Source organism: Schistocerca nitens, chromosome 7 (assembly GCF_023898315.1).
Source record: "Schistocerca nitens isolate TAMUIC-IGC-003100 chromosome 7, iqSchNite1.1, whole genome shotgun sequence".
Taxonomy (NCBI): domain Eukaryota; kingdom Metazoa; phylum Arthropoda; class Insecta; order Orthoptera; family Acrididae; genus Schistocerca; species Schistocerca nitens.
In genome coordinates, this window is record NC_064620.1 from 98,439,890 (window position 1) to 98,463,950 (window position 24,061).

The 24,061-nt window shown below is 40.5% G+C and overlaps 1 protein-coding gene across 2 annotated transcripts in view; it reads right to left on the reverse strand.

Annotated features, from left to right (window-relative positions):
* LOC126194847 (protein EFR3 homolog cmp44E) overlaps positions 1-24,061 on the reverse strand; it is a 96,212-nt gene that overhangs the window by 41,501 nt on the left and 30,650 nt on the right. For both annotated transcript variants that reach the window (XM_049933188.1, XM_049933189.1), the window contains exons 11-13: positions 3,025-3,197; positions 1,207-1,438; positions 1,005-1,133 (exon numbers count right to left, since the gene is read on the reverse strand). In XM_049933188.1, coding sequence (XP_049789145.1) covers positions 1,005-1,133; positions 1,207-1,438; positions 3,025-3,197 — 534 coding nt within the window. The remainder of the gene's footprint in view (positions 1-1,004; positions 1,134-1,206; positions 1,439-3,024; positions 3,198-24,061) is intronic.

A 24,061-nucleotide genomic window follows, 5' to 3' on the forward strand; every position in this document is an offset into this window, starting at 1 on the left:
CTGCTTACATTCATTTAATGTTGCTGTTAATAAGCTCTGAAAATAATTTTTATAAACTTTGCATTAAAGGAGGGAACTGTTTTGCACCAGTTCATGTGACCCTTTGTAGTTATTTTTTAACCAGAGACATTATTTCACATCCCATCATAAGCTGAAGTTATGTACACAGGGTGTGAACTCACAAATCAATTTATAATTTAAATGTTTAATGCTAGGTCTTTAAGTGGTTGCACTCTTTTCATTATTTATATATATATACAATTATTTATCATTTAATACTAGTGATTCCCGGACGGTTCTGGGACTTATTTATTTATGGACTGTTGGTATTAGCTAGAACATTAGATACATAAACAGCACCATTCTACTGAGACAGGTAGTTCAATTCCCTGTGTACTTTCTGTGTGTACTCAATACACACAATTTCACTGTGAAGCTCCTGCTGTTGAATCTGCTTTTGTAACTTGGACTTGATTTCTGACAATACTGAGGTAAAGAATAAAAAATAAAACAAATAAAATAATAATAAAAAAACTTAAAGCAAACAGCTCACAGGTTCAAATATATTCGTTTGCAGTATGCAGTCAATCAGTACTATTTGAGAGAAGTTTCAGTTCCACAGTCACCCAGACTAATGGGAACAGAATGCTACACTGCAAAAAACATCTGTTACAGTCATGCAAAGAACACAAATGCACATCATCCTAAAGAAATACGAGAAGAACATTCTAGATACTTCCATTATCTCACAAAGGTGAATAAAAACATTCAGATCTGAATTAATAGCTTTGAAAGTACTTATAAAAGCAGGTAACTACTTTCAATTGACAAATATCCATAAACTTGCATGCATGTAAGTGGACAATGTAAATGGAAAGTAGGCACTTCTCAAGATACTCTGTCAGATTATAAGCTAAGGAAATGTTCTCGGCTGACAATAAATGTGCGTAGCTATCACAAATAGTTGTCAAGTGCAAAACCTTTTTATAAAAAGTAAAACTTACCTTTTCTGCATATTCTCTCAGTGAAGGTATTGGAACAACATTAGGTATCATAACAAGAAGACTAGCAACCACTGCATGGAGGTTGAACTTCTGAGCAGTACTCAGGGTTCCATTTGTAAGAGCCATGTCCTATTGGGCAAATACAGTATGTCACAGTTGTCGAAAATAAATAAAAACCAAAAGGAATATTATTTCTGTATACCTGTATGCTTATGACAAGCCTCAAGAGATCCATGACAGTCTCTTCAGATGCCAGCTCTGCTATGAGAAGGGCTAATGTTGTATACACTGCTTCAATATTTTCCACAGTGTTGTTAGCCTGTTCTAAACTTTCATACAAACTTAGGTATATTTCATGGCCATGTTTCCTTATGAAGATTATATCTGGCCGTGAACTTTTTTCTAAGGTAAGTTCTAATTCAGAGATGTTCACTCTGGAACAGAGAAACAAAAGATACAGATGCTTCAGTTCATTGAAACTACTAAGAAATTAGATAAGATTGGTAGCAATCATCGAAAGGTAAGCACAAAGTTTTACTGAATTCATATCTGAAAAATCTAAACTTCAATTAAGTTAGAGAGAACTCAATTTAGTCAGTTGGTCACATAGAGCATAATAGTCCACTTTGTATGTTAATATAATGAAATACAGGGTGTATCAAAAAGAATCATCCAATCTGGCACGTATAAATTTCTGAAACTAATCAACATACACAATGAATATTGTTTTTTAATGAATGGGAAACTCAAAAAATTTTTTCATATCTTTTCATGAGTGTTCAATATGCCCCCCCCCCCCCTTGAAATGCATGGCACATGTTAATGTGATATTCAGATTGTTCCCACTCTGCAGCGAGTATGGCTTATGTCTTGAGTTACAGCTTCCACAGCTGCTGTTGTGTGATGTCTCAGTTCATTCACTGTTGTTGGTATGGAGGGACATAAACAGAGTCTTTTATGAACTCCCACAAGAAATAAACACATACAGTCAGGTCTGGTGACCTTGGAGGCCAATAATGTATGGCTGACTCACCAGTGCGACTGATCCATTGTTCAGTAATCCTATGATTTAAAAATTCCTGCACTTCCAGATGCCAGAGTGATGGTACCCCATCCTAATGAAGTCATTCAAATCAGTCTCCAATTGAGGGAAAAGAAAGTTCTTAAGTATATCGAGATATGTGCTTCCTGTAACAGTGTTCTCGGCAAAGAAAAATGGACCATATACCTTTTCCTGTGAGACTGCACAAGACACATTAAATTTTGGAGAGTTCCTCTCACGTTGTACAACTTCATTTGGTTGTCCCATACCCCACATCCTCACATTATGACAGTTCACCTGTCCATTTAAATGGAATGTTGCCTCATCACTAAACACTAAGTGTGGAAGAAAACTGTCATCCTCCATTTTGCCAAGAACAAAATTACAGAATTGTCATTTCTCACCTTCATGAAGAGCTTGCAGTAGCTGACTTCGAATGGAATCATGTGTAAATATCGATGCAACACATGCCAGATGGACACAGGGGGGCACAATGAGCTGTCGAGCTGCTTGGCGAATGGATTTCTGCAGACACCTTGTGAAACTATGGTGGATGCAGTCAAGGGACGGCCTGGAGATTTGCCTTTACACAAACAACCTATTTCTTGGAATTGGTCATGCCATCGTCTAATGCTCTGTGCTGTATGAGGGTCCACACCATAAGTAGTATGAAAGTCACGCTGAACTGTTTTTACTGACCCACACTGAGCAAAATGTAGAACACAAAATGATTTCTGTTGTTCCTGCAGCATTTTTACAAGAACTGAAGTGGGCACACACTGCTGCTACCTAGTGAGAACCATGTAAAACTTGAGTCTGCTCTTTCCGACATTATGTTGATCATGCACATATCCCAAATAACATAGTAGTTATGATTTTTTTTTTTTTTTTTACATCGGATGATTCTTTTTGATACACACTGTATTTTATCAAAAGTTGATAGCATGAGAATTCAACAACTGACAGAGATGTACTCACGTGGGCTTCAGGAGCTTATCAAGATTTTGGTGTCTGTCGATGAGTGTATGAAGAATTTTTTGTACCAATAATCTCATATCAGGATCTGCTGCCAATGACATCCTAAGTAGGGGCTCCAGAAATGACATAGGGAATGTTGTGTTGAAATGGATGGTTTGGTATTTTGTGCCTACCTGCAAGAATTGAAAATAGACTATAAATATATGCACTAATACAGAAAACACTATGTAAAGTTACCATCACTCCCATTTTTTTCAGGATCATTACAATTTCTTTCCTGAATTTTTTCAGAATTAATTCCGGACACCTATTTGAACAGCATTTAACAATTATGAAACAATTTATCCCAAACTAGATTTTATATTAGCTGTACCGATACATTTTATTATTAGTTTTGGTGAAGTTGGCAAAACTGTTTGACAAAGAGATTCTACTCTTATCAAAGAGTACCTACTTACATTATTTCTACCACCATATGTCATTTGTACATGTGAAATTGTATCAGGTTCTGTTTTGTGCTGGGTAGTGTACTGCTGTTTTGCATTAGTTTAGTTGTTTTTCTTTATTGATAACCGTACTTCCTGACAACAACATGGTCAAAGAAGTGCAAGTACTCCATCAATGATCAATTGCAATAAGAACTTGCATTCACTTTAGTTCTTTGGACTCTAAAGGGAATGTGAGATTCAATAAATGTGCTTCCAATTTCTCGATAAATACCAATGGAGGTAAATATACAACTCCACTTAGAAAGTGAGAATTAGAAAAGAGCAGTCTCTGCAGCAGCAATTAGTGCAGCATTAGCCCCTTAACACGTTGATATTTTTTTACATACTATGTAACAAAAAATTGTAATTTTTTATTAATAAAAAAACCCTTTAATGACTGAAATTACAAAAGGTATATAAAGAGAGTTCATAAAGCTCCAAATAATGAGTTAAATTTTTTTGGAGATCACCAATAATAAAACCCCAAGTATTCTCGTCCCCTGCACTTTGGCTATCCTGAAACTTCAAGTCGTTTGTTTGTTTCTGTGTGAATGTGAAGTCAAACCACGTATTTCACAATGGTTTCCTGTGAATGAAAACCTTGGAGGAGCTGCATGGAGCACAGTATTATCTTGTGCCATGAGCGTGCACTTGTCCCTCATCTCATCTGCCTAACTGTCATTACTATAAGTCTCCAATGAATTAACATGATATTCTTCTCCACTTTTGAGCCCTGAATTCAGTGTCAAATTCAGGATCATTACAGCTATCCATTTTTGGAAGCACTGTCTAAACAGTATCAAGTGACTTCCAAATTAACCATAAAAATCATGAACCTAGGGAAGCAGAATCTGTCAAATTCCTTGGGATATTTTTACAAAAAAATTATCCTGGTCTTTGCATATAAGTTACATGGCAAACAAACTAAACTGTCTAAGGTATTCACAATGACGATATTGTTCTATGAAAGTGACAGTGACACTAGAAAAGTTGTTTACCACAACTATATTGAAGCCATTGGCAAGATACAGAATAATGTTTTGGAGAAATGCAAGGAGTGTAAATAGAATATTCTTACTTCAAAAAACTATTATTAGAAACACTTGTAACATTAAGCCTAAGGAGTCACACCGGCCTTTATTCAGGGATTTAAAAATTTTAGCTATTTCATGTATTTGCATTTATGAACTGTTAGTCTTTATCTGAACCAATCCAGAATTATTTATTGAAAACCCTTTTCAACATATATACGACACAACAAACAAAGCTAATCTCATGTTGTCATTTCATAGACTAAAACTCTAACCCTGGACTCCTCATTACATGGCTACGAAATGGGACTATCTTCTCATCCCTATCTGAAATTCCTTCCTTGTGTCAACATGCTCTTATGACATCAATTTAGTTCGAAATTTTAACTTTCTGGACTTTATGCTGTTATGTCTATAGTTATGTCTATACCTAGTTCCAGTTGTAAACTGCCCTTTAAAAATTAATGCAAGTGAGTTTACTATCTCAGATTAAATTTTACATTAATATGTTATCCAATTTATATTAGCAACGAAGGGGAGTAAGCTATTTGTTAATGACCCAACCTTTAAATTTCATGATATGAATTGTGCAGCCATGTTGCATCACATATTCTTGAAACTTTACTTCTGCCCTATTTCTGAAAAGCTATGATATTTATTCATTATGATTATTTAAAATGATAACTCTACTTGAGAGCTATCCAAAATACCCTTAACAATATTTTATTAAAAGTGATTTGTTTATAATTTACTAATATGTAATTTAAATTGTTGTACTGTCAAATTCATTGAAATTGTATCTGTAATTAAACTTTTCCAAATTGTAGATCAGAACATGTAGGACAATATATGGCCCATTTTTGGTGTAAGTAACAAAAATCATCTCATGACTTTTAATTGTTACTCTGTAGATCCTACATTTTACAATGTATTCATTTATTTAGTTTTATGTAACAGGAAATAGCTCACGAGCCACACAGGCAGTAGTAAGTCGAAGTGAGACGGTCAGAGGCAGAGAGTGAGTCTGCATTACGGTCTTTCAGAAGCTGTTCATGTTGTGACGGTTTCCTCAGTGTCGACATACTGCACTGCTATACTGGCTGAAAATTTGGAGGGTGGAAGTCAAACATGGACTATTTTAAATGATGTAGCTGACAGGTGCACATTTGTGTTTCACAGTTGTTTGCTTTCACTTTTCACAGCACCCCCATATACACATTTAATATGGCCAGTTCACTATTGTTTAACTTTTGATAAGCCTCATTAATAGTTTTCAGGCGAACAATCACATACTGCTACAATAGTTTACTGTTGAATATCTACGAGCAGGAATAACATAACCATATAATTCACAGTTCTTTCGGAATAATTGGGTACGTATGGAACAGACACTGTCATTGTTTTAACAAATGGCCTAATTGTGTTACACTTATTTCACAGTTACATTGATTGATTGTTGTTGTTCTAACCAACACAGGTTTCTCGTTTGAAACTCAGCCGTGGACTGACTGTCTTGGGACCCATATTCGGGCCCTTATATATCCTCACAATTATGGGTGCTGAAACAACACATTGTTTGGAGTCAAATTTACAGAAATTACAATTAAAACTTAACTCATTAAATTAACTGAATACATCGAAAAATTGGTTCTTTTTAACAGTTTCTTCTACTACAGGAGTTAGGCTGAATTATTTGTTTGAATGATGAAATTAACAAATATCGTTTAAAAAAAAACTGTTAATTCCTTTGGAATTAATTAAGGGCTGGCTTTGCTAACATATTTTCGAATAGAGACAAATTGATCCTTTGAGAATACTATTAGTTGTTCCTTCAAATGTTTATAATTAGTACAGAATTTATATTTGTTTGTATGTCAACAATAGAATTTAAGTTACGAAACAATCACTGATTTCACTCGATATTGGAAGTATTAACTAAGAATATTCAAAGTAAATTAGGATATCAATTACATACATAAAACTAAGCACAAAATTCGATCTGGTGTTATATTCCTTAAAACTGAGGGCCAACCTTTCTGTTTTGTGAAAACACAGGCTATATTCATGTATGTTAATGGTAATTAGTTAAACTTGAAAAAGCAAATTTAAGTAGGCAGATGGCAAAACTAGAAGGGAAGTAAAAATATACCAGCTTGCTTCGTCACATCGTGAGCCTCTTTTAGAGGGTGTCAGACAAGAAATGTATATCTCAGCACTGTACACCCAAATCGGTCATAATATAAAACAAGAAAAGTGATATACTCTGTGTCTTATTTAAAAATTTGTACATCAGCAACTTCGAATGCTGGGACTTTCTGAAGCAACAATCCTGGTGATATTAAAGTTCATAATATGGAACAACTAAGTTATTATGTGACCTCTTATTAACTGTGAGTGAAATGTTCTAGTTTTCACTCATCTTCATGCCTGTGAATGATGGAGGCCCATACCACTAAGTCGCACTGATGGTATGATTGACAATTCACTATTACCAATGTCCAATTATAGACAGAACTACAAAAACTGTATATTTTATTCTCACTCAGCATCAGTGGTAATTAAAATGCTTCCCTCCTCTCATAAATTTAAGGGTGGAATTTACTATGAAAATTTATAATAAATTAAAAATGAAAATCTTTCACTGTATGGAATGAAGTTTACTGAAGATACGATTACATGCCATACTAGTGCAAAAATGTTATTATTTACTTATGGAATTTTTAAATGATGAAGATTTCTTTATAGACTAATAAACAAATTTGTAATTATTTTTCTTAATTAAGATTGTTTTTGTTAATTGTTTGACACATTATATGTATCCCTGATACATTATCTATACAGACAAGTCTTCTGCCCTTTAAATCAATGATTTATGTGTGTATGTTATGAGACAATAATATTATGATTCTGAACAATACAGGAAAGAGGCTGAAAGCCCACATTTTTTGTAGAGTATTCACAGCTGCATATAGTAAAAGCAATGTCTAGTTGCAACCACCTCAACCAAAACACAACAGCCAGGCTACAAAAGTATGACTGGATGCTTTCTATTGGCCGAATATTTGACTGTTAGCACTGAAACAATTGTAGGTGAGGTTTTATTTTTTCAAAAGTTTGTTATTAAGTTGCCTGGTATACTCAGCATTTTAAGCTGCTGTAAAAATTGTGAAAACAAGATTAGTTGGGATTTTATGTTAAGGAATTAAAATCATTCTTTTAGCCTGAGCCACTGGCAGTGAGGAGACAGGTGTTCCCCTACAAGATATGCCACAGGGGAACGAAATAAGCCACAAGGTGGCACTAGCTACTATATGTTGAACGTTAAGCCCACCTTTCTGCAGAATCTATAGTTTAATTACATTTTCAGTATTTCATATGGATAATTACACCTGAAATTCTCAATGCTTTCTATATAGTTAATGGTGCATTGCTCTGCAGTTTAAATCAAGGCAGTCACCTGTTTTGAAATATCTATTTCTGATCTTTCTTTCAAAGCGTAAAACATAAAAACTGAAAATACTGCTCATATTTTTGGTTTTTATGTCTGTTATGACTTATGAATGGATGGTTCTTTCACTTCTGCATTTCATCATAATGTTGACATCAGTCTAAGCTTTCCTGCGTCATTGTTCAATAAAATTAACTTGTACTCTGTCCCTGCCCACTTGACTAAGTGACAAGTGTATCTGAAATTCAAGTCACAATATTCTTTAGCACATCTCAATACTTTCTTGTTTAATGAATTTGTTGACATTGTTGTATCTCTGCTGTTTTCTCAATGCAGGTTACAAGTTCCAAAGATGATAAACAACATCTTCCAAATTTCAAATTTACTTACAGACAGGCAAATTAAAAGACATGCGGAGCTTTTGGCCACAGCCTTTGTCAGTAAAAGCGAGACACACACACACACACACACACACACACACACACACACACACACACACACACACACACACACAAAAAAAAAAAAACTGGCAACTTCAGCATCATGCACCAGAATGTAACTTCACAAGGGATTCAAGCAGCACCAGAATGCAACTTCACATGGGATTCAAGCAGCAATCTGGAGGGGGCGGAGAAGGGCATGGGATGAAGTGTGTGGGAGGGGAGACAGAAAAACATTATCTGGTGGAGTGTGCAGGAACTATACTGCCAACAGGCACAGCATCTGGAGGTTGTGGGGCACGGAGGTGGAGAAAAAAGAAGCAAAAAAGGAGAGGCAAAGGGAAAGACTGGTAGATGCGTTGGCAGAGGGCTAGAAATAAATAGGGTGGGAGATGACAATGGGGAGGATATACAGGATGGAGGGGGTGAAAACTGTTGGATGGAGGGTGTGGGGACAGTATGTTACTGTAGGTTGAGGCCAGGATAATTACAGGAGTGGAGAATGTGTTGTAAGGATAACTCCCGTCTGTGCATTTCAGAAAAGCTGGTGGTGGAGGGAAGGATCCAGGTGGCTTGGGTAGTGAAGCAGCCATTGAAATCAGGTGTATTGTGTTCAGCTGCATGTTGCACCACAGGGTGGTCTGCTTTGTTCTTGGTTACAGTTTGGCAGTGGCCAGTCACTTTTTATTTATTTACACGTCAAGTTCCGTAGGACCAAATTGAGGAGCAAATCTCCAAGGTCATAGAATGTATCAGTACGTGAAATTACAACATAAAAGTAATAGCAGATAAAAATAAAATGTTTATGAACCCAAAAAACGTCAAGCCATAAGTTTAAGTAAATGCAATTAACAACACAACAAGAATCGGCTTAATTTCTTAAGGAACGCCTCGACAGAATAGAAGGAGTGACCCATGAGGAAACTCTTCAGTTTCAATTTGAAAGCGCATGGATTACTGCTAAGATTTTTGAATTCTTGTGGTAGCTTACTGAAAATGGATGCAGCAGTATACTGCACACCTTTCTGCACAAGAGTGAAGATGTCTGATCCAAATGCAGGTTTGATTTCTGCTGAGAATTAACTGAGTGAAAGCTGCTTACCCTTGTGAATAAGCTAATATTGTTAACAAGAAATGACAGTAAGGAATATATGTATTGAGAGGCCAATGTCAAAATTCCCAGACTCGTGAACAGGGGTCAAAAAGAGGTTCATGATTTTACACCACTTATTGCCCAAGCTGTCTGTTTCTGAGCCAAGAATATCCTTTTAGAATGGGAAGAGTTACCCCAAAATATAATACCATATAACATAAGAGAATGGAAATAAGCAAAGTAGACTAATTTCTGTGTCGAATGATCACTTACTTCAGATACCTTTCAAATAGTAAAAATGGCAGCATTAAGTCTTTGAACAAGATCCTGAACGTGCACTTTCCACAACAGTTTACTGTTTATCTGAACACCTAGAAATTTGAACTGTTATGTTTCACTACTCACATGTCCATTCTGTGAAATTAAAATGTCAGGACCGAGTGAGGTGGCGCAGGGGTTACACAGTGTACTTGCATTCGGGAGGATGACGGTTCAATCCCGCGTCCGGCCATCCTGATTTAGGTTTTCCGTGATTTCCCTAAATCGCTCCAGGCAAATGCCGGGATGGTTCCTTTCAAAGGGCACGGCCGACTTCCTTCCCCGTCCTTCCCTAATCCGATGAGACCGATGACCTCGCTGTCTGGTCTCCTTCCCCAAAACAACCAACCAACTAAAATGTCAGATTTTGTTGAATTATGTGTTAGAAGCTGTAAAAATGGAGTCTAACTGTGATTTAGCATTAGTTTATTTTCTAAAAGCCATAAACTTAGATCATGAACTGCACTATTTGAAACGGAGCCAATGTTGCACACAACATCCTTTACTACCAAGCTAATGTCATCAGCAAACAGAAATATTTTAGAGTTACCCGAAACACTAGAGGGCATAGCATTTATATAAATAATGACCTTTTGCTGTCTGTTGCTAAAGTAAGAGGTGAACCAACTGTGAGCTACTCCCCGTATTTTGTAATGGTCTAACTTCTGGAGCAATATTTTGTGATCAACACAATCAAATGTCTTAGTTAAATCAAAAAATATGCCTAGTGTTCAAAACCTTTTGTTTAATCCATCCAGTACCCCACAGAGAAGAGAGAATATAGCATTTTCTGTTGTCAAATGACTTCTGAAGCTGAACTGTACCTTTGATAGCAAATCGTGTGATATAAAATGATCAGTTACCCTTACATACACAGCCTTTTCAATAACATTGGCAAACAATGACGGCATAGAAATAGGTCTAAAATTATCTACATTATCCCTTTCTCCCTTTTTATCAAGCAGCTTTACTACTGAGTACGTTAATCATTCAGGAAACTGACCAATCCTAAAGAAAACATTACAAATATGGCTAAATACAGGGTTAACATGAGCAGCACAGTACTTTAATAATCTGCTAGGCACTCCATCACATCTATGAGAGTCCTTGGTCTTATATTTATATTGACCCAGTCTCCCTCTTGTCTGTATCACATAGGAGTATTTCACACATCAATCTCGGAAAGGTGTTTGCCAAGAGAGTTATATGATTCCCCGTAGAAACTAAATTTTTATTTAATTCACCACAATGTTCAGAAAATGATTCTTAAATACTGTACATATATCTGATTTATCAGTAACAGAAATATTTTTACTACAAACTGACTTTATTTTGTCAACCTTGTGCTCCTGATCAGACACTTCCTTCACAACTGATCATACGGTTTTAATTTTATCCTGTGAATTAGCTGTTCTATTTGCATACCACATACTCTTTGCCTTATTAATAATATTTTAAGCACCTTACAGTAATGTTTGTAATGGGCTGTTGTAGCTTGACCCCACTAGTCAGCCACCCGGGTTGCCTTTTACTGCTAGTATCCCATTCAGACCGTTCTAATGGAAATCAACTCTCAAAGAGCGTAAGAAATGTGTTAAGGAAAGTATTATATTTGTCATCTATGTTATCGGCACTATAAACATCCTGCCACTCTTGTTCCTTGATGAAGTTTAAAAAACTCTGTATTGCTGTTAGATTAACTTTCCTACATAGTCTATTATTATGTGTGATATTTGTCTGAGTACAAAAGCCTTTTAGTGTTAAAATTTGTGCATCGTGGAATGAAAGGCCATTCACTGTTTTACTAAAAGAACAGCCAACCAGTAATAGAGAATGAATAAAAATATTATCTATGGCTGTGCTACTGTTCCCCTGTATCCTGGTTGGAAAAAACACAGTCTACATCAGATCATATGAATTTTGATATCTACCAACATCCTCTTTCTTGCACCATCATATACAAAATTAACACTGAAGTCACCACATGTAACTTATTTCTGGTACTTCCTATAAAGTGAATCAAGAACCCTCTCTAGCTTGAGCAGAAATGCTCTGAAGTCAGAATTAGGGGACCTATAAACAACAACAATTAGAAGTTTAGTTTCACTAAATTTAACTGCCCCTGCACAACATTCAAATATCTGTTCAGTGCAGTGCCGTGATACATCTATGTACTCAAATGGAATACTGTCTATTTTACGTACATGGCCACTCCCCCACCCCACAAGGAACTCCTTGAAAAAAGTCAGCTAATCTGTATCCTGGTAAATGAAGCCTCTGAATTGTCAAATTATTTAAGTAGCGCTACAATGAACCAGTAATTTCAGAGTCAACATCTATAAGCAGTTCACTAACTTTATCTCTAATACCTCTTATATTTTGATGACATATGCTAATTCCTTCTCTACCTGGAAACATGACGTCCTCTGAAGGCAAGCCCTTAGTTAGAGAGACTTCCTTTAAGCAGGTATACCTCTCAGCTGGCTTCAGTCTAAAAAAGGTGCAGATCTAACACCAGCTACTACAGGAATTCTTACATGAGTGATCCCACCACCACCCACTACACTGTCACCTATAAGCTTAACCAGCCTCCCCTTCTCATACCTATTGAGGTGCAGGCCATGCTTAGTGAAAGCCGATCTACTGATAGACTCGACTGGCACCACTGCAATGTGACCCATGCCCTCTGCCATCAGCATTCTCTCCAGCCCCGTGTTAACATGCCTAACAGCTGCATTGAGATGAGGCCAATCATGACGCTGAAACAGTTGCACGAAATGCACATTAGTGCCACCAGTTTCAGTAGCTAACTTTATCAGGTCACCACCTACATCATATTCCCCGTCCCTATCAAGGTTGGTTGGTTGGTTGGTTGGTTTGGGGAAGGAGACCAGACAGCGTGGTCATCGGTCTCATCGGATTAGGGAAGGATGGGGAAGGAAGTCGGCCGTGCCCTTTCAGAGGAACCATCCCGGCATTTGCCTGGAGTGATTTAGGGAAATCACGGAAAACCTAAATCAGGATGGCCGGACGCGGGATTGAACCGTCGTCCTCCCGAATGCGAGTCCAGTGTCTAACCACTGCGCCGTCCCTATCAAGACTATTCCCTGTTCCACCCACTATCATTGCCTGATCCTCCTCCATAGTGAGAGGTTGGGACTGTGAGTGGCATAGGAGTGGAGCAGGATGCTGTGGAGGTTGGATGGGCAATGGAACAGCACTTTTGGAGGGGTGGGATGTATCTCAGGTAGGATGTCCCTCCTTTCAGGGCATGAAGATATGTAATCAAAGCCCTGGTGAGGGATGTGGTTCAGTTGTACCAGTCCACTGTGGTACCGGGTGGTGAAGGGGACACTCCTTTGTGATTGGTTCTTGGGGGTGGTGGGATGATTGGGGGTGTAGGGGAAATGGCATGGGAGATCTGTCTACGGAATAAGTCTTGGAGATATTGCCTGTCTGTGAAGGTTTTGGTGAGACCGTCAGCATACTGAGCAAAGGAGTTTTTGTCACTGTAGATATACCATAACCAGGCAGCTAGGTTATATGGGAGGGATTTTTTGGTTTGAAAGGGATGGCACCTGTTAAAATGCAGGTATTGTTGGTGGTTGATGGTTTTAATGTGGACAGGGGAGCAGATGAAGCCATCAGAGAGGAGGTGGTCAAAATATAGAAAGGTAGCACACTGGGTTGAGGAGGCCCACATCAAGCAGGTGGGAGAGAAGGTGCACATGCTGTGAAGGAACGAAGATAGGGTGTTTTGACCCTCAGTCCAGATCATCGAGATATGATCAATGAACCTGAAGCAGACTATGGTTTTGGTGTTTTGGGGGATCTAGGAAGATCCCCTCTAGATGGTCCATAAAGAGGTTGGCAAAGGAGGGTGCCATGTGGGGGGCCCATGGCTGTGCTGCAGATTTGTTTACTTACCTCCCTTCAGATGAGAAGTAGTTGTGGGTTAGGACAAAGTTAGTAAGGTGTATGAGGAATGAGGTAGTGGGTTTGGAGTCTGAAGGGTGTTGGGAAATGTAAGAATATGGGCATGACACATGTTGTTTTACAGGAAGGTGGCTTCAACAGTGACGAGCTAGGATCCATGAGGTAAAGGGGTGGGGATGGTGGAGATTCAGTAAGGGAAGTGGTTGGTGTCTTTGACATGGGAGGCTAGATTACGAGCAACTGGTTGGAGGTTTTCATCAACGAGGGCCGAAATTCTTTCAATGGGGGCACAATAACCAGCCACAATGAAGTGTCCAGGATTGTTGGGTTTGTGGATTTTGGGGAGCATGTAGAAGGTGGGTGTGTGGGGTGTTGTAGGGGTGAGGAGGGAAATAGATTCAGGGGAGATGTTCTGGGAAGGGCATAAGGCTTTAAGCAGGGATTGGAGTTTGTGTTGGACTTCTGGGACAGGATCACTCTGGCAGAGTTTATAGGTGGAAGAGTCATATAACTGGCAGAGCCCTTCTGCCACATAATCAATGTGATTCATAATGACTGTGGTGGAACATTTGCTTGCAGGTAGGAGGATTAGGTCAGGATTTGTTTTGAGGTTGAGTGTGGCTGTTCTTTCTTCTACTGAAAGGATGGTGCTCTGAGGATGGGATCTGGGGAAGAATGGTGAGGCTAAGCTGGAGGTAAGGAATTCCTGGAAGGTGACGAGCAGGTAGTTGGATGGGAGGGAGAAGGATCACAGTTGGATGGCGGTAGAAACTGGAAGAGGTAGGGTTCAATGTTGGAATTAGTGTGGTTTTGGTTGGAGGGATTGGCAGTGAAGTAGTACTCTCAATGCAGGGATCAGGGAAAGGAGAGTATGTCTTTGACAAGTCCAGCATGGTTAAATTTGGATGTAGGGCTAAAGGTGAGAACTTCGGATAGGACTAAAACTTCTATGGAGATGAGGGTTTTAGTGGAAAGGTTAACAACAGTGTTATGGGAATGTTTTGGCACTGGATTTGGTGGAGAGTTGATAGGGAGTTTCGGAGGATGTGGCAAGTTGAAAAGATCAGCTAGGCAGGGTTTACCCGCTATGAGGTGTGGACGAGGAGGAACACTGTAGGTGCAATAGGGTCAGATAGTAGTGCCCAAAGGCGACAGTAGGATGTCAGCAGGCTTCATAACTTATGGAAGTGATGTCTGGGATGCTCCTCCAGGTTCTGGATAGCAAGGGATTCAATTTCGGAGATGTGGTGTATGGAGAAGGGATTGCAGAGTAGTAGTATCTTGTGAAGGGAGCAGAGGTGGTTCTAGGATGCCTGTGCCATGAAGATGGGTTTTTGTAGTATGGGTTTGTGAGGGCCAGGGACTAGGGGAATCTGAAAAGGTGTAGGTCATTGTGAAAGGATGGGTGGGATCCAGAGAAAGGAATCTTTACAGTTAGGCCATTTGGGGGGATTCCATGGTTGAGTCACCATCTGAGAAACAGGATGTGGGACACCATTTTAGACAGGGAAAGGGATACTATTCTGAATTGGTGCAGAAAGATGCAGCAAGAGTCCACTGTGGCAGGAATGGGGCAAAGGAAAGGGAATGACGGACAAATGGGGAAAATATGTGGTGATGGTAGTGAGAAGAGCTGGATAAGTGAAAAGATGCATAAATAATTTGTAAAGACGTGCAGAAACACACACAGATATGTAAAAATATACACATATACGTAAAAATATGCACAAATACTTAAAAATATGCACAAATACAAACGACATAAAAATATGCACAAATATATTGGTGTGACTACCAACCAGCTGTCCACCAGGATGATCGGCCAATTCCATACTGTGGCCAAGAGCAAAGTAGACCACCCTGTGGCACAACATGCAGCTAAACACAACACACTTGGTTAAAATTGCTGCTTCACTCCCCGAGCCATCTGGATCCTTCCCTCCATCACCAGAGTTTCTGAACTGCACACACGGGAGTTATCCTTACAACACATTATCTGCTCCCATAATTATCCCAGCCACAACCTACAGTAACTTACTACCCCCACAGCCTGCATCCAACAGTTTCCACCACCTCTGTCCTATTATCTCCTCCCCATTCTTGTCTCCCACCTTGCAGCCCTTTGCCAATGCATCTGCCCGTCATTCTCCTCTCCTTTTTTCCTCCTTTCTTTCCCCACCTTCCTGCCCCACAACCTCTGGACACTGCACCTGTTGGCAGTCTAGTCTCTGCACACTCTAGCAGACAGCGTTCGTCTCTCTCCCCAGCTGTACACTACTATCCCTACTCCTCCTCTGCCCCCTCCAGACTGATGCTGGCATACCATGTGATGCTGCATTCCGGCCCGAGATGCTGGAGTTGGCAGTGGTGTGTGTGTGTGTGTGTGTGTGTGTGTGTGTGTGTGTGTGTGTGTGTGTGTGTTACTGCTGTACTGCTGAAGGCTGCGGCCAAAAGCTTTATGTGAGTGTCTTTTAACTGTGCCTGTATGCAACTTGATGTGTCTTCTTTACAGTAAGTACGAATTTGTCTTGTCTTAAACTGTTGTTATTCCTACCTGGAGTTTTCATTGTTTGATTTTTGCTGAATGGCTTTCTTTCATCCTACAACACTGTGTTGCTTTCCTTTGTTAATCTTCTCTATAGCATTACTCTTCTCAGCATTTGTTCTTTCTCTGCTTTCTTGTGTTTATTCACTGCCTTCCAAACTGCATCTACTTCTGAGCCACACTGTATCAACAATCGTCCATGCACAACACAGGTTTCATGACCGCATGGATCACTGATGCGGTATCTAATGCCCCTAGGTTGGAATTATATTTATTCCTACTGATCCTACTTCATCTCTCATCCTGACATACTTCAGCATTTTCTTTTCCACATCTGCCTGTGCCACGCAGTCTTTTGATCCTCGACCTATCCCATCCCCCTTCCCTCCCTCTTCACTTATCGCAACATACACATACCCTCATACCTCATTGTTACTTTGCACCCATGTTTCTGTACGTTTTAAAAGTATTTGTGCACATTTTTTTGTGGTTTCAAGCGATTTCATGTATTTTTGCATATTTTATGTGTTTGTGCATATTCTCATGTATCTGTGCATGTTTTTGGATATTTTTACAAGTCTGTTTGTGTTTCTGTGTGTCTTTACAAATTATTTATGCATCTTTACAAGTCTTTTCAGTTATCCAACTCCTCTCACAACCATCACCACCTGTTTTGCACATTTCTGCATCATTCCTCTTTCCTTTACACCATTCATGCTACACTGGACCCTTGCTCTGGATTCCACCCCTCCTTTCACAATGACCTACACCTCTTCAGATTCCCCCAATCCCTGGCCCTCACAAACCTGGTACTACAACAACCCATCTCCATGGCCCAGGCATCCTAGAACCTTCTCTGCTTCCTCCATGAGATACTACTACTCTGCAATCCCTGCTTCCATACATCACGTCTCTGAAATTGAAACCCTTGCTCTCCAGAATCTGGAGGAGAATTCTAGACACCATCTCCATAAGTTATCCAACCTGCTGATGTCCTACTGCACTTTTGGGCACTACTATCGAAGCCCTATCCTACCCACAGTGTTCCTCCTCATCCATCCCTCACAGCAGCTAAACCCTCCCTAGCTGACCTTTTCAACTTGCACACATCCCCCAAAACTCCCTACCAACTCTCCACCAAATCCAGAGCCAAAACATTCCCATAACACTGTTGTGAACCTTTCCACTAAAACCCTCAGCTCCACAGAAGTTTCAGTCCTATCCACAGGCCTCACCTTTAGCCCTACATCCAAATTTAACCATGCTGGACCTGTCAAAGACTTACTCTCCTTCTCCTGATTCCTGCAATGGAAGCACTTCTTTGCAGCCAATCCCTCCAACCAAAACCACCATTTGTGTGGTTGTAAAACACTATAACTTCTGGCGTTTTCTGAGAGCCTGTATCTTCATCAATTTTTCCATCATTACACATCTTGTTTAGCTGAGTACAACAGCTGGAGAATATGACACCATTGTTGTATCTTTTGTAAAACCAAGCAGGCAATTCCAACATTGAACCCTGCCTCTTCCACTTCATACCACCAACCGTGATCCTGCCCCCTCTCTCCTAACCACCTGCTCGTCACCTTCCAGGAATTTCTTACCTCCAACTTAGCCTCCCCAACATTCCCCAGGTACCTTCTTCAGAACACCAACCTTTCAATAGAAGAAAGAACAGCCATACACAAACTCAAAACAAATCCTGACCTAATCAGCCTATCTGCAGACAAAAGTTCTACTGTTGTTGTTATGAATTGCAGTGACTACCTGGCAGAAGGTCTCTGCCAATTGTCTGACTCTTCCACCTATTAACTTTGTCTGATCCCATCCTAAAAGTCCACCACAAACTACAATCCCTGCTTAAATCCTTAGGCCCTTCTCAGAACATCTCCCCTGAATCTATTTCCCTTATCACCCCTATGACACCTTCTACATGCTCCCCAAAATTCACAAACCCAACAATCCTGGACGCCCCATTGCGGCTGATTATTGTGCCTCGCTGAAAGAATTTTGACCATTATGGACAAAAACCTCCAACCAATTGCCCATAATCTAGCCTCCCATATCAAAGACACCAACCACTTCCTTCAACGACTCTCCACCATCCGCACCCCTTTACCTCTTGGGTCTCTATTCATCACTGTTGACGCCACTTCACATACACCAGCATCCCTCAAGCCCATGGTCTTACCGCTATTGAACACTAATTTTCCAAATGTCTTCCAGACTCTAAACCCACTACCTCATTCCTCATACACCTTATTAATTTTATCCTAACCCACAAATACTTCTCATTTGAAGGTAGGTTTATAAAAAATATGCGGCACAACCATGGTCATCCGCATGGCACCCTCCTAGCCTCCCAAAACACCAAACCCCTAGTCTGGTTGTGACATCTTCATGATTTGTACTCAGAGCCACTACACCCTATCTTTGTTCCTTCACAGCACCAACACCTTCTCTCCCATCCTCTTCATGTGGTCCTCCTCAACCCAGCGTGCTACCTTCCTCGATGTTGGCCTCTTCCTCTCGGACGGCTACATCCACACCCCTGTCCACAATTAAACCCACCAACCATCAACAGCAGCTGTCAGAATGTTGATGGTTGCACAAAGGCCTTCAAAGACGGGCGCTATATCCCAGAAATAATCTGCCAACAGATCTCCCATGCCATTTCCCCTACATCCTCAATCCTCCCACCACTCCCAAGAACCAACCACAAAGGAGTGTCCCCTTCATCATCCAATACCGCCCTGGACTGGAACAACTGAACCACATCCTTCACCAGTGCTTTTATTACCTATCATTGCGCCCTGAAATGAGGAATATTATGCCCAAGACACATCCCACCCCTCCCCTACAGTAGTGTTCCATTGCCCACCCAACCTCCACAGCATCCTACTCCACTCCTATGCCACTTCCAATCCTAACCCCTTGCCACAAGCATCATATCCCTGTGGAAGACTCAGGTGCAAAACCTACCCAATCCATCCACCCAGCACTTCCTACTTCAGTCCTGTCACAGGTTTATCCTACCCCGGGCCACCTATGAAATCAGCCATGTCATTTACTAACTCTGCTGCAATCATTACACAGCTTTTTATATTGGTATGACTACCAACCAGGATGAACTGCCACTGCCAAACTGTGGTCAAGAGCAAAGTAGGCCACCTTGTGGCATAACATGCAACTGAACTTAACATACTTGATTTCAATGGCTGCTCCACTACCCAAGCCATCTGGATCCTTCCAGCTTTTCCAAACTGCACAGATGGGAGTTACCCTTAGCACACATTCCTCCACTCCTGTAACCATTCCAGCCTCAACCTACGGTAACATACTGTCCTCACACCCCCCACCCCACAGTTTCCACCCCATCTGTCCTATCATCTCCTTCCCATTCTCATCTCCCACCCGTTTATTTGCAGCCCTCTGTCAAGACATCTGCCAGTCTTCCCCCACTCCTCTCCTTTTTCTGCTCCTTGTTTTCCCACCTCCCTGCCTCACAACCTCCTGATGCTGTGCCTGTTGGCAGTCTAATCTCTGCACACTCCACCAGAAAGTGTTCATCCGTCTCCCCAGCTGTACCCTACTATCCCATCCCCTTCTCCGACCCATCCAGATTGCTGATTGAATCCTATGTGATGTTGCATTCTGGCGTAAGATGCTGGAGTTGGTGGTTGTGTATGCATGCTTGCACGTGTGTGTGTGTGTGTGTGTGTGTGTGTGTGTGTGTGTGTGTGTGTGTGTGTATTTAACTAACAAAGGCTGTGGCCGAAAGCTTTGAGTGTCTTTTAAATGTGCCTGTATGCAACTTGACATCTCTTCTTTACTGTAAGTAGCACTCTGTCTTTTCCTACATTTTTCATATTCCTACCTGGAGTTTCCATTGTTTGAATTATTTTGTATTTACTTTGACTTCACACAGAAACTCACTATGCCCCCATGTATAACTTATATTGTTCGCGGTGAAGAGTTTTCGATTTATATGCAAAATTGATCTCAGAAAATATTGTTGGATGGTGAACATTTTGTAATTGTCCTGGTATTCATGAATGGGCGGGAAGCTGTCCATCCACAGCTACAGGATGGGCACTGTATTACTATGTCTCAAGTGTAGACTGTATCCTGCAGTCATGGACGCATTGCCGACTACACACAGCACACGCACGAACATGCCACACTGTGAGAGTCACTGGACGTACAGCAGTATCTCCGTTACACCTCCCCTCCCACAGAGACGTAGCTTACTGACATGAGGACTATATCCCTACCTCCTACTCTTCTTTGGCAGTCATCATGGCTTTAGCGCCTTATCACAGCCTTCTACCCACCGTCTGCCACCTTGCCTTCACATGGTTTTTGTTGATATGTGCCTCTGAATGATGTTTGACAGTTCCCAGCCACATGCAATTTCTATCCTGCACTGTGTCATGTATGGAAGTAAGTTATTAACAATTTGAGCAGTGTTTTGAAACTGGGTATATTCTTTTCTTTTCTCTATATAATGTTTACAGTACTATTTTGCAGTTTGACTAGGATTTTAAAAAAATGACTACTTTTATACACTGAAGTGAATGTTTACAGTACTATTTTGCAGTTTGACTAGGATTTTAAAAAAATGACTACTTTTATACACTGAAGTGGCAAAGAAACTGGTATAGGCATGCGTATTCAAACACAGATATATGTAAACAGGCATAATACGGTGCTGCGGTCAGCAATGCCTATAAGGCAATGAGTGTCTGGTGCAGTTGATAGATCGGTTACAGCTGCTACAATGGCAGGTTATCAAGATGTGAGTGAGTTTGGACGTGGTGTTACAGTCGGCATGAGCGATGAGACACAGCATCTCCGAGGTAGTGATGAAGTGGAGATTTTCCCGTAGGACCATTTCACGAGTGTACCATGAATATTAGGAATCCAGTAAAACATCAAATCTCCAACATCACTGCAGCCACAAAAAGACTCTACGAGAAAGGGACAAATCACGACTGAAGAGAATCTTCAACATGACAGAAGTATAAACCCTTCTGCAAATTGCTGCAGATTTCAATGCCGGGCCATCAACAAGTGTCAGTATGCGAACCATTCAATGAAACATCAACGATATTGGCTTTCACAGCCGATGGCCCACTTGTGTACCCTTGATGACTGCACGACACAAAGCTTTACGCCTTGCCTGGGCCTGTCAACACTGACATTGGACTGTTGATGAATGGAAACATGTTTCCTGGTTGGACGAGTCTCATTTCAAGTTGTATCAAGCAGATGGATCTGTACAGTTATGGAGACAACCTCATGGATCCGTGGACCCTGCATGTCAGCAGGAGACAGCTCAAGCTGGTAGAGGCTCTGTAATGAGATGGTGCGTATGCGGTTGGAGTGATTTGAGACCCCTGATATGTCTAGATATGACTCTGACAGGTGACACATACGTAAGCATCCTGTCTGATCACCTGCATCTGTTCATGTTCATTGTGAATTCCGACGGACTTGGGCAATTCCAGAATGACAATAAGACACCCCACACATTCAGAATTGCTACAGAGTGGCTCCAAGAACACTCTTCTGTGTTTAAACACTTCTGCTGGCCACAAAACTCCCCAGACATGAACATTATTGAGCATATTGGGGTGCCTTACAATGTGCTGTTCAGAAGAGATCTCCACCCCCTCATACTCTTACGGATTTATGGACAATGCTGCAGGATTCATTGTGTCAATACCCTCCAACACTACTTCAGACATTAGTCGAGTCCATGCCATGTCATGTTGTGGCACTTTCGTGTGTTTGCAGAGGCCCCACACGATATTAGGCAGGTGTACCAGTTTCTTTGGCTCTTCAGTGTATGATATACTGTTTAATTAGAATTTAAGTTGGTACTTACATTTAACTCACATGTTATACTTTTCTGATTAATGAGCAGTTTAGAAACTTGTACTTTTATTCCCAGCTTGAAGGAGAAAAATACATTTAACCCTTAGGTGCCTGCAGCAGGTCAATAGGCAGAGAGTTTTTTTCTGTAGCTGATCTAGCTACAGTACAGTAGCCCCCCCCCCCCCCCCCCCTCTTTTCCAAGAACTGACCTCATTAAATATGTAAAATGTTATGTTTATAGTCCAATTTATTTTTCCTAATAACTCTCACCTAACTCTCGAGCAGCTTTTTCAACTTGGTTACCCAACCACAAAACAGTAGTATTGCAAAACACCTTTTCCAATTAGAAATATTGGCTTAAATTTTTTTTATAAGTGCCGCTAATCAATTAATCTTTAAAATGCATAAATGCCTGGGCATTTATGAATTTTGAACATTTGCCCAGGCATTTACTCTGGGCATTTATAAATGTCTGTGCATTTTACACCAATACTGTTCACTAACTGAACTCCTCATATTGCCATAGCAAGAACACTGATGTAAGTTAAGAGAGATAAACTTGTTTTTGAACTAAAATTGAATGTGACAGTTGATTTCTTTTTATTCACTGCATGGCAAAGGATGTTCATGATTCTGCTGTAACTACCACTGCAGTTCATGCTATTCACTAAACACTTCATCTGGGTTTTATCATTTTTAACTGTGTAAATGCAGTTGAGGAAGATATACAACACAACACATTACCATGCCTAATATGTTGCAGGAAAACTGTTGGCATTCAAAACAGCTTCCAGCCATCTTGGAATGGACAAATACAGTTTCTGTATGGTTTTTAAGAGAATCTTATACCATTCTTTCTACAAAATAGCAGCAAGTTCAGGCACTGATGATGGACGTGCAAAGTGATCAAGCACTCTTCTCTCCTAAGTCAACCACAATGGCTCAATAATATTGAGATCTGGCAACTGTGGTGGCCAAGGGAGATGCAATAATTCAATAATTCATCATCGTGCTCATGAAACCAGTCCTGGATGATGTGAGCCTTATGAGCAGAGGCCCTGTCATCTTGGAACACAGCACCACCATTGGGGAACTAACATTGTATCAATGAGATGGGCCCGATCAGCCAAAATGGTCATATAATCCTTGGCAGTAATACAATCTTGCAGAGTAACCATGGGGACCATGGAATACCATGATATAGCTGCCCAAATCATCACCTAACCCCCGACATATTTCACCTGTGGGATGTAAGCTCAGCCCGAAGCTGGAAACAGCGTGAAACAAGACTCATCTGACCAAACGACAGTCTTTGATTGCTCTACAGTCCAGGTTTTATGATTCCGGCATCATATTTTCCTGTTATGGTCATTTGCAGAACTGATGACTGGTTTTAGAATCCCAGATCACCCTGCAATTCCCTTCTTAAGGTGTTCCCTTTGTGTCATCTTGATGCTGAGAAGGTTTGTGAGTGCGAAATTTCAGTTCTGCATTGACCTTTCCCGCTGCTGTTTTCTTATTTTTCATTACTATACATCTACATCTACATCTACATTTATACTCCGCAAGCCACCCAAAGGTGTGTGGCGGAGGGCACTTTACGTGCCACTGTCATTATCTCCCTTTCCTGTTCCAGTTGCTTATGGTTCGCTGGAAAAACGACTGCTGGAAAGTCTCCGTGCGCGCTCAAATCTATCTAATTTTAAATTTGTGATCTCCTCAGGAGGTATAAGTATATAATATATTTGATGCCTCATCCAGAAACTCACCCTCTCGAAACCTGGACAGCAAGCTACACCGCAATGCAGAGTGCCTCTCTTGCAGAGTCTGCCACTTGAGTTTGCTAAACATCTCCATA